The 15,739-nt window shown below is 30.9% G+C and overlaps 1 protein-coding gene across 1 annotated transcript in view; it reads right to left on the bottom strand.

Moving 5' to 3' along the window:
• CDH18 (cadherin 18) overlaps nucleotides 1-15,739 on the bottom strand; it is a 298,495-nt gene that overhangs the window by 47,104 nt on the left and 235,652 nt on the right. Inside the window, exon 7 of the mRNA XM_049768384.1 lies at nucleotides 8,562-8,698. Within this exon, the coding sequence (XP_049624341.1) occupies nucleotides 8,562-8,698 (137 nt within the window). The remainder of the gene's footprint in view (nucleotides 1-8,561; nucleotides 8,699-15,739) is intronic.

Below are 15,739 nucleotides of genomic sequence, written 5' to 3'. Positions count from 1 at the left end.
ACAGCAGTCTGTCCTGGGACAGCCATGTGCAAGGCAAATACCCTATCGCTACAACATTGCTTTAGCCCTGATAGTATAAGCTTGCATGTACTGTCGTGCATGCAACTGACTCCAGTCTGATTCTAGGAACAAATATGGCTCCCTGAGCACTGCAAAATGAGGACCAAATGGAATGTCTAACACTTTGCCCCTAAAACTTAATTAAGTTGAACAACTTTTTCAGACTACCCAAAGTGATCATAAACTGGACATAAATGAGGATGAGTAAGTCCCAAAGTAAGGAGGCATTTATAATTTTAATATGAGAATACTATAGTATTTATTAATATTTATTGCAACAAATCCTACAGCAAAATATGAAATACAAAGGTATAAAAAAAGAAAATTGAGACAAGGCTAAGTAAAATGAGCTTTAATTTTCCAATGAAATTAATAAATATGCAATCCAATCATTTTTCTTAAATATTTTAAAATATGTTTCTTGATGTTTTTCAGAAATTAGCTTTTTATGATGGATAATTAATATGGCAATATTCTTTATGTTTATATAAACATATATGTTTATATACATATATAGTGCACTGTGTGCATATGTGCAGATATTTCAGGAGTGTTTTAAATTTGGGATCACTGTTTAAATCAATACAAATTTCTTTATGTGTTCTTCTGAGTGCTAAGGAAATGTGACCATTAGGCTAAAGGAAATTGCTTATATGAACACATTTGCAAAAAGCACAATTTTGTATGCTAAAATAAATTTACTGACATTGGCAAAATGATGAATAAAAGCTAAAAGAATTTAAAACTCCTTCCCTTCCCTTCAGTAATCAGATTTTTCTCTGTTAGACACAAAAGATTAGACTAAATGACAACAAGAAATAAGTTCATCTCATGATATAACAACTGAAATAAACTTGGCATTTATAAATCTTAATATATCCATATGTGAACCTGACAATAAAAAATAAAGAATCGATAAATGGAAAAGTAAAAATTGATTTCTCAACTGAATTATGTAAATAGCTATACATAAAAATATGAAGATGCTTAGACAATTCTTTATTTCATCAGCACACAGTGTTTTTCCCTACCAGGATTTTGGTAACAGAATCTTTGCACACACAACTACAAAATTAGTTAAATCGCGATCATAGCTTTTTTTGGAAGTAGAACTCTTATGCACACAATAAATGGCATAGCACTATATCAGGTAGATTAAATTTCTGCACTTAGTGTACAGAAAAAAAGTCATTTATTCAAAAAGTAAAATATATTTTTATTAATTATTGATTTTATAGTTAGTCACTAAGTGATTGAACAGTTAAGGTCAATTAAGAAATGTGTGGCAGAGTATATCACAGATTTAAAAGTTGACTAATGACAGGTCATTCACTAAAATATTTTGGAAAATTTGATAAATATAATATCAGATTCCTGGATCTCAGATGATCCAACTTTCTGGACATGAAAAGTGTTACTTTAAAACATGATTAATATCATATAAAAGCTAACATTTAAGATGTGCAAAAAAGAGTAAAGAATGGGTAGGGCTGTCAGAATTACCTGATTTGAGAACAATTTGTGGATGTGACATTTTATATGGTTATTGTAAACAAATAGCTTTTTTAAAAAAGCAGAACCAAATGAGAAAAGGCAGAAAAATGAGCAGAACAGAATAGAAGGGAAATCTTGAAGATCATGGCTTTCTGCATATATAATTAAAAGTTCCAATTAGATAATCTTATAATACAGAGATTATTTGCGTAGATATGATCTGATTGGATAATGTTGAACGTATAAACTTGCTCCAGCTAAGAACAATGGAGGAAGTTAAAGAGACTCAGCCAGCAAGGATTTTAAATATTTCTTGAATAAAGTGATATTCTGGATACAGGGAAGAGATAGCTTCTGAGGCACATAATCTTGATAACAAAAAAAAATTAAAAATAAAAAATTCTTAATCAAGCAGAAGTCTACCAACAAGAAGAATAAGACTAAATTTAGATTATTCCACTAGAATTTCCAGGTAAGAAACTTATTCTATGACACACACTTTATTTGCAAAACTTTAAGGAGATAACATAAATGACTCTACCTATACTCTAGAACTATAATAATATTATGGTTATTTTTATGTAATAGTAGTAATTTATAGAAATTAAGAAATAGCTATACCTTGTTTTACATAAAGACATTGTCACTACATTCAACAGGTCCTTCTGAAATTTATCCAGAAAGTACTGTTTCTCAGAGACTGGTATATGTGATTATAATATTATACTTTCTATTTACCTGATCAAACACAGCTTACTGAATTAATCTGATGCTTAGTGTCTTCTCTAAAATCATGAAAATAGATCCAGGGATGTAGCTCTGACAAAGTGTGTGCCATGTATACATTAAATCTGGGTTCACTCCCTGGCAACACAAAATAAAATAAAATAAAAGTGTGTAAAAATGAAATGTCACATAATAATTTTCAAATTTATAACCCTGATCAGTTAAAGTACCTAGTTTGGCCATGTATTCAGTGAACTTCAGCTTTCCTAGAGGGTCATATAAGAACAAACTTCGATTCATAAACTGAAATATTTACTTATATTTTGTGTATCTCAATTTCCTTATCTATAATGTGAGGTTATTGTCTGCCCTTTCTATTTTACAAAAGTTTTTAGAAAAATCTCTATAAAAGTACTTTATATAAGTGTAAAATAATGCCTCTTTATCTTTTTCAGCAGTAGCAGTAGACATCATAATCAGCCATGTGTTTATATTGACAGAAGATTCGCACAAGAATAATCACTTGAAAGCACAATCAAACACTATATATCTATGTGTACATTGCCTGTGGGTCTTCTTTGCTTTCCTACAGGTTTTTCTACTTCATACAGGACCCTTGATAATCTTCAGTATAAGTCAAGGTACCTAGATCAAAGGACAATTCTTTCTCTTGTCTTTGACCTCTCCTCTTCCTGACCTTTTCCACTGCCTTCCTCTTTCTTCCCCTCTCCCCTCTTTCCCTACTCTTCTCCCTTTCCTTTCTTCCTCTCTCATCTTTTCCTCCTCTCCCCTTTCACTTTTATTTTTCCCACTCACCTCCCATCCTTTTATAGCTTTGCACTCAGGATCACTCTTGGAGATACTCAGAGCATCCTAACCACTCTATAATCAGGCCCTCTTTTCATTTGTTACATTTTCCTTCCTCATTCATTTCTTCCCTCCTTCCCTCCCTCACTTCCTTCATCTTTGTTCCTCCTTCCTTCCTTCCTTCTTCCATGCTTTCTTCCATACTTCCTTTCTCCTTCAGATCTTTCTTTTGGCTTTATTTTGTTCTTTTGCTCTTTAACTCTTTCTTTAGTTTTATTTTTGTCTTGTCTTTTCTTTCTTTTTTTTTTTTTTGCGTTATCAGAGATCTCTTGGTTTTAATTCACTCTTAAGTTCTAGTGCAGCAACTCTTCTACCCAGAAAAAGGGCCCTTTAATACTAGCCAAGATTATAAAAGCTTTTAAAAAGAACTTTAAATATTAATTTCTTAATACCATTATTCATAATAAGACTCCTCAAAAATGTACATTAGAAAAAATTCTTAAATATGATTTCAACTTTGCAACAGATAATGTTAAAAAGACTAATATTTACTGAAAAATGTATAAAATCACATCATATAAAGGATATATAATACAATATTAACATAGTACTAAAACTCAATTCTAATTAAAGAAACAACTATTTAAAAATGGACCAAAAGCTTTAATATATTTCAAATTAAATAAGATTTTGAAATGTTAACATAATATTCAAAAGCCATACAGAAACTACAAAACAAATATGTGTCAACTACATACCTATTAGAGTTGCAGAAATTCAGAATAATTTAAGGACAAATATGAAAGCATTTATAAAATTGATTGTGGGTATACCACTGATTGTTGATTTTAAAATCACATTAGAAATTAGTTGTATTTCTCAAAAATCAAAATAAACTCAGCAGTTGAACAAACATTGAATTCCTGCTAGGTTCTAAAGAAGCTGAATATTGTGTCTATACTAAAACTTACCGTTTGTAAGTTCATAAACACATTTGTTCATAATTTCAAAGCTAAGAAGTCACTAAAATATCTTTTAGTAGGGGAATTGATGAAGAGATTTTGGAGTAGTCTACTAAAACATTTTATTGTACGCAAAAAAGATCAGTGAGTGAAAAGTCATGAAAAGATAAAGAACTTTATATACATATCTTAAGAAAAAACAAGATGTGAAAAATAATTCTTGTTATATTATTTCAGCTATATAACATTGAAAAAAATTTATGATACAAATATAAATGTATATGATTACCAGGAGTCATAGTGGGAAGAAATGAATGGATCATGTATATAGTATATTCAAAATTATAAGGTAGTATATATGACTCTGTAATGCAAGATGTATGGCTTGTTACTTACAGTAAATCAAGTCTATGCTAATTTAATTCTGAGCTGTGGACATGTGTGCTATGCAACTAAAACTCTAAGTAAAAACAAAATATGACTGCAGCAAAGTAAGTTGAGTTTGAAGATTATATGTATATATGAAAATGGATATATATAAGAAATTTCAGTACATATCCATCATTTTTTCTGTGATTCTCAATGCATTAAAAATATAGTTTTGAGGGTGGAGGGAGGACTACACTGGTGGTGAGAATTCTCCTTATTCATTGTGTCTGTGTACCTTAAATATTACTGTGAAAGAGTTGAACTCACTTTGACCACAATAAAATTTATATAGATATAATATAAATATATACACATATATATAGTTTTGAAAAAGTCAGTTGTAAAGAGTAAAAACTGGATCCGAAGCTATAGCAGCAGTAAGGCGTTTGCCTTTCATGCCCCGATCCAGGACAGACCTCGATTTTATATCCAGCATTCAATATGGTCCCCCAAGCCAGGAGTGATTTCTGAATGCATAGCCAGGAATAACCCCTGAGCATCACTGGGTAGTGCCAATAAAACAAACAAACAAACAAAAGAAAGAGTACAAATTGTATTTAAAATTACTTGATGTTGTTACTGATAGTAGGTTTAAAGTTTAGAAACAATTTAGTAACAATTATACATAGATACTTGAATCAAGCAAATGGCACTCAGATGTACAGTTTTCCAAATAAATTATCTCACACACTCTGGATACTTAATCAATGCTCATACTTTATAATAGTTTATGATAATAAGGAATATTTTTGTTTTAGTAAGACTTGATGATACATCTCTAAGACCTTTTAAATTAGCATCTATAGAATACAAGGTTATTGCTGTTTTTATATACCTTCTTAATAATAGATATTTATTAACTCATTTTTCATATGGAATCTAGCAAATAGTAAACTAGAAAGTATACTTAATTATTATATATTTAAGATGTTAATTGAATACATTTTTGTAGTTCCTTTAGCTAAGATTGCAAATAAGTTCCTGTCCATTATAAACATTAACTCTTAAATATTCAGAATTTATTTTCTATTTAATAAAAATATCTCTTTATAATGAGACTCTGAAGCACGGCAACTGAGAAACTCTAGAATCTAGTGAAAAATATGTTTTGATAGTGTCATATAAATAAATGTGATCTCAATGAACTCACCCCATGCATTTTGGAAGGAGTTCCCCTAATTTATTTTCAGGATCTTGTATTCCCTCTCAATGATTCTAAGCCATGCTTGCTCCTGTTCTTTGGTTCAGTTTTTAGAGTTGTTTTGGGCCTTGTCATATGAAAGACAATACAGGCCACTCCAGAAATGCTCAGAGACCTCAGGGCTATACATGCTAGTTCTTGAAGGAATCTCAGTGATGTTGGAGATTAAACCACAGTCAGTAACATGCAATGTAAGTGCTTTATATCTTATGCTATCTGTCTCTTCTCTCTTTAATCTTTTAAACATGTGGACTATACCTTAGAAAAATAAAAAATATTTTCTGAATCTTTGTCTTCATCACTTCTTAAATATATTAATTTACTTTAGCTTTTAACTAATTTTCAATGAGCCATTAGTATTTAGAGGAACATATAATTTCTATGTCTGTGTATTTTGAAAATAAACATTGAAAGGACCACTAATAAATATAATTGTGTATTATTTATAAAATTTATTTAAAACTAATAAGTGAATTTTTCTTTTAACGAGAGTAGTAGGCTAAAAAAATCTAAATTAAAGTCAGTAAAGTGATTTTGAAGACAAAAAATGTAAGATTCAGATACAATAGGAAAAAATAGAATTTGTTTATTTACTTGTCATAAAGATTTAAATAAAAGTTCATAAATCTGGGCCTGGAGAGATAGCACAGTGGCGTTTGCCTTGCAAGCAGCCGATCCAGAACCAAAGGTGGTTGGTTCAAATCCCGGTGTCCCATATGGTCCCCCGTGCCTGCTAGGAGCTATTTATGAGCAGACAGCCAGGAGTAACCCCTGAGCACCACCGGGTGTGGCCCAAACACCAAAAAAAAAAAAAAAAAAAGTTCATAAATCACAATTAACTGTGATTCATACCCACTAGAAAAATCAAGAGACAGAAAATAACAGTCATTGTGAACTACATAAATAATATCTCTCTAAAATTAAATATACCACTTTGCAAAAGATATATGTAGAATATTCATATGCTAGCTAGATAGCAGATAAAATATTAAATTTTTATATAGCTCATATATCCCTCCTGGATATATACCCAAGAGAAATTAAAACAAATTCACACAAAACTATCAATTAATGTCTTTTGCTGTATTAATCACATTAGATAAGGTGTAAAAATAACATAAATGTTTATCAAGTTATAAGTAGATAAATAAAATATGCATACACATACTATGTGAATTTTTTTTAATAGTGGAGAAATGGAATAATGATACACCACATTTTCTGAAACATTATACTAAGCCAAATAAGCAAATAACAGGATCACAGTGCATGTTTCTCATATGACATGATGAAAGTATGCAAATCATTACTATAGAACTAGTGCTTATTATCCTTTTCACATGCATATATTGAAGCCTATCTCCTGTGTATATTTATAGAAATTGGTATGGTAGGGACTTTGGGAGACAATTAATTCATATTTTTTGTGGATTTCACCAGCACTACTGAGAATCAGTGGTCAATACCCATATATTATGCCTATATTACATGGACTACACGTGGTAGCCAGCAAAAAACCCAGTTCCTCTACATGCCAGAAATGCACTCCATCTCTTTGAATTATTTCTAGCATCAAAGTTGGTGAAGACTCAAGTTTTTGTAAAAAGTTTTTTTAAATGTTTTTTCTATGGAAAAAAAACATACCCCAAACTCCGATGAGTTTTTATCCTATGAAATAATTTGGTTAAGATTGGTTATAAATCATAACTCAATGCCTAAACTGATGACAAGTCAATTGGCCCAATGAACTTACACTCCCATGGCTCCAGAATTGGGAAGAACTAATGTCTGTAGTTTAAAATACTTAGTTCATAGTATCTTATTATATTGGACAGTCTATGTAAGATATTCATGGGTAACAGATATTAGATTAGAGGTTTCAAGGTTTGGGCACAGAAAAGAAGAACTAAAATCTGATGACTGAACAGGAAAGAGTTTATTTGTTAGAGCAAAACAAGTAGCCTAATATATTATATAATGATATACAACTTTGAACAGTAAATACCATGGACTATGGGTTTCTATTCTTAAAATCCAATATTGTATTATGCATTGTAATAAACAATGAACTTCAGGGAAATTACTGCATAAGTATTAGTAATCATCTCTAGTTTATTTGAATTATTTTAACTTTTTAAAATATTTATAGTTCTTTCATGAGTAAACTTAAACATTTAATTTATATGTATACACATGCATACACAATACTTGTGAATATAACTATGAAACAAAGGTAATTGGTATATTTGCTTTATCTTAACTATTAACTGAAAATTATTAAAATTATATATCCTGTTTAATAATTTTATTTTTATTTATTTAAAAAACCCATGCATACCTATTTTGAAAATCATAGATAATTATATTTATTTACTCACCCCTGAGCTTAGATATATATCACAGTACAATATTCCAGATGAGGCATGAAATGGTTTTTCTAAGCTAATAGTAAATTTATATGTGAATCAAAGGTTGGGAAATAAGAGTTAAACAAATATAAGTATTCAAGAAAAATTTCACATTTTCAATTTATATTTTGAAGAATATAATGCATACATAGGAGGTACCCTTATTACTCCTCATTTATGAATATAATAGTCAGAAACACATGATAGAGTGATGCAAGTAGTTTGATTCAGAAATAAAGACAAATTGTTCTGTGATGCCAATTTTCTGCTACTTGACAAAGATGAATGTAAAGGAAAAGGTGTAAGATTTATTTACTGTTTCTGACAACATGTAATTGTGTCTCATATACTTGGTTTTCTAAGCTAGATCCTGGCATCAAAAATAAAAACATAAAACATTCTCTTGAAAAAATGTCAGTACATCTTCATGCCCATGTGATTTTTTTATTATGATACATGATATAAACAGTTTACCAATTTCTGAAGCAGCAACAGTGATGTTGTACCACGGAGTTTCTTCTCTATCAAGAACTTTTGTTGTCTTAATAGTTCCAGTATTGGCATCAATGTTAAAAAATCTGTCATCATCAGCAGGGTAGTCAATAAAGTACCTAAAAATAAAGATGAATGTTTTTACTTGATGCTGTAATAAAGTAAAATTGAAGGACACTATTTAAAAATATATGTCTATATTATTTTTGTTTATAGCTATGACTCTTAATATCTGCCTAACAATTTTATGTGTAGACCAAGAGCAATGATTTTTTTTACCTGTGTGTTTTTAATTTATGGTTAGTTCAATAACTAATTACAAACCAACTTTCTACATCCTTACCATATTCCACTAAAAAAGAAATAAATAGTAGATAGTAGAAACATAGTAATTAAAAATGGAGAGGCAAAATAATACCACTGGAAAGTCAATATTGTGCTTACCAGGCAGGTAAAACGTATCATTAGGCAAAGAATATTTCAAAAACATGTGGAAAAATGTCCACACAGGAGAAGATATTAATAGAGTCGTACATTTCAAGACTATAAACTCTAATATTTCAGAGCTTTATTATTGAAAAATAAACCTGCAAATGAACATATATTATTTGTAAGTGGTCAAGAAAAATAATTGATTTTGTACATTGATTATTCAGTAACTACATATTAAGAAAGCTACAGAGTTCATAGTGAAAAACACCAGTTTGAATAAAAATTAATTGTGTAAAGCAACTATAACTCAGAAAAAAGATAAATTTACAAAATGGTGGAAATCACATTATTTCCAAAATATTTGGCACAAGAAACTTGACATTATTTTACTTTGTTTGATTTGAAATCATGTCAAAAACAAAAACAGAACAATACAAAACAAATTAAATTATTAAAATAACACTTCCAGAGAAACCAACACTGATAATGAGAATTTAAATCATAGTAGGTGTGGGAAATCTTGCTTTATGATAAACAGGAAATTTTTTTAAATGACACAGTAAGTAATCCAATGGCTAAGGCATTTGCCTTGAATTTTGCCAACCCTGGTTCCATCTCTGTCACAATATGATCTCCTGAAAATCACCAGGAATAACTCCAGAGCACAGAAATATAAGTAGTCCATAAACAATCACCAGGTATGGCTCCCCTAATTAAAAAAATACCAGAAACTCATTGATGATCTATTAAATCTTGTTTTAAGTTTCCATAAACATTTCAAGAAATTTCCATTTGTAGGTACTAGAAAAGCAAGAGTGTCTGTAGCTGAAAAATGGTTCCTAAAGAAAATAATATACTTCAACCTTAAAATTTTACAGAGCTGAGCTCTGATTGCAAGGCTATTCGCAATATTTTTTCTCTTTCAATGAAAGAGGATCTAACCAGTGGGTGAGGAATATACTTAGAAAAAATACTTATAAAATATACTTAAATATTTTAAACATTAATCTTTTAGAAACTACATAGACACACAGTTCCACAACTTATATACACCATAATGATCAATTCTTATAGTCACTTTTAAGACTAAAATTTTGTTAGGTTACACCTTATTTTACCTAAAACAAAGATCATCTCTGATTTCTTTTTTTTTTGGGGGGGGGTGTTGGGTCACACCCGGCAGTGCTCAGGGATTACTCCTGGCTCTAAACTCAGAAATCGCTCCTGGCAGGCTCAGGGGACCATATGGAATGCCAGGATTTCAACCACCGTCCTTCTGCATGCAAGGCAGATGCCCTACCTATCTGGCCCCATCTCTCTGGTTTCTTTTGATCTATTTGTTTACAATTTGTTTTCACAAAAACAAAGTTTGTTTTATGTGTAAATCTGGGCTTGACTTGCTCAGAATAGTCTGAGCTATTTACCCTTACTATGTCATTACTCCCCCTCCTGAGGGGAGGTCTCTATACTCAATAAAAAACAGTTGTTATAGAAGAAAGCCAGACTACATATGTTTCATTCTCACCTTGTTCTGTATTATTTTATATGTGACCTGCTTTAGATTCGTTAACCTGAGGTTGGAGATACGACCATAAGGTGATTTTACATCTGGCACCCAAACAGTAACCACCCTCAGGTGAATCAAAGGATAGATACAAACAATCTAGAATAGCTAATGCTTTGGAAAAGATAGATACATACATAAGGGGTTCCCATAAGAAAGTACATGTGGAATTGTGTTCAAGGAACTTCTAATGCAATGATTAAGCCATTGATTCCTCATGGTTTCCACATCCTGTATAAAGTAAATGTCAATAGACCAGTGGTCCTCAAACTATGGCTCGCGAGCCACATATTGTATTTGTATCTGTTTTGTTTCTTCATTGCAAAATAAGATATATGCAGTGTGCATAAGAATTCGTTCATAAGTTTTATTTTTACTATAGTCAGACCCTCCAATGGTTTGAGGGACAGTGAACTGGCCCCCTGTTTAAAAATTTTAGGACCCCTGCAATAGACAATTATACTTAGGCTAGATCTATCATCTATCTATCTAGAAACATATATACATGATATACATATACATTATACAATACTATATATTATACATTATATAATGTATATGTATAATTATAATTATGTATTATAATAATACCATCATATATAATTATATAATGTATAATATATTACATATATAGATTTTATATTAAAATAACATATAATATGTAATATATATATATTACAGTGGGTAGGGCTCTTGCCTTAAAAGCAACTGACCTGGGTATGATTTCATGTACCCCATATAGTCTCTGAAATTTATCATTTCTAATTCCTGAGTACAGAAACAGGAATAAGATCTGAACATTGCTGTGTGTATCCCCCCAAAATACAACAAAAATCATCCATACTAAATGCTATTTAGAAATGTGCATGATTAATAGACAACAACATGGTCCTCTATGTGAACTTACTTGACTTTAGGATAAAAAAAGGCAAAGTTAGTCCAGCTCAGATGGGTGCTTACTTAGTCTTGAACAGTTCTCAAATTGAACTAGTGTCATATGTGAACTAAAAAATTTTACACTGGCCAATAAAGGTTCAAATTGTACTACAGAGATCTTGCAAACTTATCATATAGTGGTAAATATGGTTTGTAATATTTATTATCCCACTACTTTCTGTTTTGTCACATAACATACACACCAATTCATATTTTACAAAAACATATTTTAAAGCACTGATAAAAAGTAAAAAGAAATTGCATTTTATTGAAAGTAGCTGAGAATTTATTATGTAAATTAGAATTAAGGGGCCAACAAATAAAAAAGCTATGACCAAAGCAAGCAGTCAATCTCTATAATGATGACCATAATCAAGTGTTTTCTTCAAAATAAACTACTTCAAAAAATTATTCAGTTGATTACTTGGCACTCCATTTCCCTTTGATTATGTAGACATAGATTCAGCATAATCACTGTCACGGTTAAGTGCATTGAAAAAGTTATTTTTTTTTTATTTCAGTAACAAAATTTTGGTCTTCAGAGCACTTATTTACATGGCTGTCCATTTCACTATAAGAAAGTAATTGAAAATTTATGTAGTGGAAATAAATAGCACAGAGTTTTACTTGAAAAGTCTTCTGCTGCAAAAAGCATAAGGCATTTGTTCAGTTGCCATATATTAAATATATTCAAACATATAGCATGGGTGGTGGGTACATTTAAGATCTGACTTTCCAAAGAGCTATTTAGCAGATTCTACCTGTGATCAATAAATAGATAGAATAAGATTTCATCTATGTATACCCTGTGGCAAGTTATAGCAGCTTAGACTTGTCTTTAATTTACAAAAGGTATCATACAAGCAGGCTGCTCAGTTTTGTGACTTAAAAATAAAATAGTTTTTTTGTTCACTTTGGTGAAACATTTAATTCCATTAGTCATAAATCCAGAAAACAGTATTTCTAAAGAAATTAAATATAAGGATGATTTGCCACTTGATAGTGTTTTATGCCTAGTCAAATGGGCAACTGACTCTATTCAATAAAATGTCTAAAAATTAATACCTCTATAAATGGAAGATATGTTCTCTCTATTTATGCTTCAAATGAAACAAAATATAAGACATTTCAAAAACCCTGAGTTCTTGAAATTCTTTGTAAACAACTTGAATATCACCTCTTTTGGAAATATTTTCATTGAAACTATTTGCATTTTTAGTTTCCCCTTAGACTAAAACTATCACTAAGCCAAGATTATGCTTTAATTCCAGGGTTAAATAGGTTGCGAAATAATGAGAAAGCATAATTTCCATTGTACCGGATTGTCATCTTGAATGGTTATCAATACATAATCATTCATCAGGTCAACTTGATTCTGAAAATGTAGATATTTGCATGACCATTTATATTTTTATTTTAATATAGATTTTAATACATATCATGGCACTGCTGGTGATATTCAGGAGTTACTCCTGGTCTCTGCAATAAGAAATTGCTCTTCTAGTTAGGGGAACAATATACGATGCTGGGAATTAAACCCAGGTTAGCTTTGTGCTCTGGCCTCAATATATTAATTTTAAGATGATGAAATTGTCCATATCCTATCATTTTTGTTAATATCGGATATTAGCTCTCTGTGTGCCTGGAATAAGTCAGTTGATTGATTTAGTCTATGCACAGGCATCTTCATCTATAAGGTAGAGTTGCCTCAATCTTCTGTAACACCCTTTACATACTCAAATGTCTTGCCTCCATACCATTTAATAGCAATTATTGCTGTTATTCCTCCTCAAAATGCTACTTGACTATATGTGACTTGAGATAATTCCAAATACAAGGAAAAGGCACACACTTCTTTCTTTTGTTTTGTTTTGTTTTGGGGACATTCAGCAATGCTCAGGGATTATGTCTGGCTCAGGACATCATATGGGATGCCAAGGATCAAACCCAGGCTGGTCATTTTCAAGGCAAACAACACCCTCCCCAATGTGCTATTGCTTTGTCCCCTAACAATTCTGATTTAAGTGAAATCCTACTTGTGCTGTTCACCTTCAACTTGATTTGCCTTAACAGGACCCAATGAGTTCTGACCTTTGCATCAGCAGTGGTAATCCTTGATCTTAGAGTCAGGACTAAGCTCAGGCATAGCTGGGTATGACCCAAAACATTAACAAACAAACAAAAAGCAACAGCAATAAAATAAGAATATGTAGTAAAGCAAAACTAGATTTAATTCTCAATCTGTGACTTTATCTTTATGTGAACTTTAATCACATACATGTTCGAGCCTGTTTCTTCATCTGAAGAATGGTACTAGCAATATAGATTCTTCAGGAGTCAAATAATACTTTTTTTTTTTTTTTTGCATTGTCAGGCCTACAGGTAAAACTATGACTAGTAAGTGTTTTCAATATTCATATGACTGAAGGTTGCATGACCACAAAGCTTTCTGGCTTCTGCTGGTATCCACTAAGGGTCCCTGATTTCTCAGTAGCTAATCAGAGTATTACTTAAGTCGAGTTCCAGGATACAGCAAGTGATCTGTAAACATAGCCAGTAAAAATCAAGACACTTTTGTTCCCAATTTCTGGAAAACAGTTTGGTTCTGATTATTTTTAAAGGTGATAATACTATTGCTGCAAATTGCTTTCTTGTTTGGAATTGAAAGAGGCAAACACTCAATATAGTACGCTCTTAGAAATCTGAAGAGTTTCACTAATAGTTCTGAAAATTGAAATACAAAAGACTGAAGTTGGGAAGCTTTTCACAGATGCCTTTCAGAAGCAAACTCCTTTCATTACCAATTCTGCAAACTTGCTGTTAATTGCTTTTTGGGGCACATTACAAGGTTCATCTTTTCAATGTGCTTTTTTGTTAATTAGTACAAACATTTGGTCCCTGAGAAGGTGGAAGTATAAAGCGCGCTTTTGTGTTTGTTAATGTTTTCTGTTTTTTTGTTTCTATCAAATTCACTGTTGGCACTTACAGGCCCATGTGAATGACATATTTTTATTAAAATCAAGAATAAATATTATGTAAATGATGCCCCAAACAACATTTTTGGAGTCTAATTCTATTAAGGCAACTTTATAAGTACAGTTTCATTGCCAATTCAAAGATAGAGCATAAAAAGAATACATATGCTAATAATTTGACTTATTCTGAGACAATCATTTTAAACTTTAACAACTGGGAGCATGTCTATTATTTAGGCATGGTGTCAATTAAATCATCCTAACAATATAGAATTATTATTAAGACAAAATTATGGGGTAGTTAAATATATACAGATAATGTGTTTTGCTCAATTAAGTCTATACATGGAAACATGTATATGCTTAAGCATATATGAGTATGTATATGAACAATACATATACTGATAGTCTCTTGCCAAAAATATCTTTTCAGAATTTCTTTACTTGAGCATTATAAGCATTCCATATTTACTACTTTATCATTGAGTTTGGTTTATTATGACTCTTTTCAACCTCAGTATCCAGCAGTTGGGACATGCTAAGACTGTGTATATCAGTAACATACACTAAAAGACGACAACACCATTCATTCCTATTTCAGTGGTGACAATAAACCAGGTCTGACAATGCCAAATGCCCTTTGTTATAAGGCTTTCACCATTTCATGCTAATTACTTTTCTATTGGAGATTGATATTTTGTATATAAAATTTTGACTCTATAAAGCACACAAAAGCAATACTTTCTTTGGCTCTTAAAATTTTTTCCACACCTGGTGGGATTTTAAGCTATAGATACTACATTTTATAGATTTTAAATATTTGTTATTCTTTATCAGGAAATATTTCTTTTTATTATTGAAATAAAGTTACTTATCTCTGTTTTTTCTGCTTCCACTGACATTGCTGTCATAAATTTCAAAGACATGAAATATTTAAAATATATGGGTTTAATTCAAAGTATCTTCATGATTCTTTTCTTACTTCTCATTCATACACGTCACTTCCGATTCCCATATAGATGATCAAAATTTTTTGTCCATACAATATTTCTTTGTCTGAATATCTAATTTCCAACCTGGACCTGGGTTTTTGAACTTAATTTACCCTTCCTCAATTCATTCCCTCCAGATACTTGAACTTCTTGTTTCATTCAAATATTTCCCATCCCATTATCATAGCATTTACATTTTTACTTGATTTCCCTATTAGTTTCAACTACAAAATACGACATAGTTTAAAATTTTGCTGTGTG

Source organism: Suncus etruscus, chromosome 2 (genome assembly GCF_024139225.1).
Source record: "Suncus etruscus isolate mSunEtr1 chromosome 2, mSunEtr1.pri.cur, whole genome shotgun sequence".
NCBI classification, from domain to species: Eukaryota; Metazoa; Chordata; class Mammalia; order Eulipotyphla; family Soricidae; genus Suncus; species Suncus etruscus.
The sequence above is the reverse complement of the archived record's forward strand: the minus strand, read 5'-3'. Positions and strand labels throughout refer to the sequence as shown.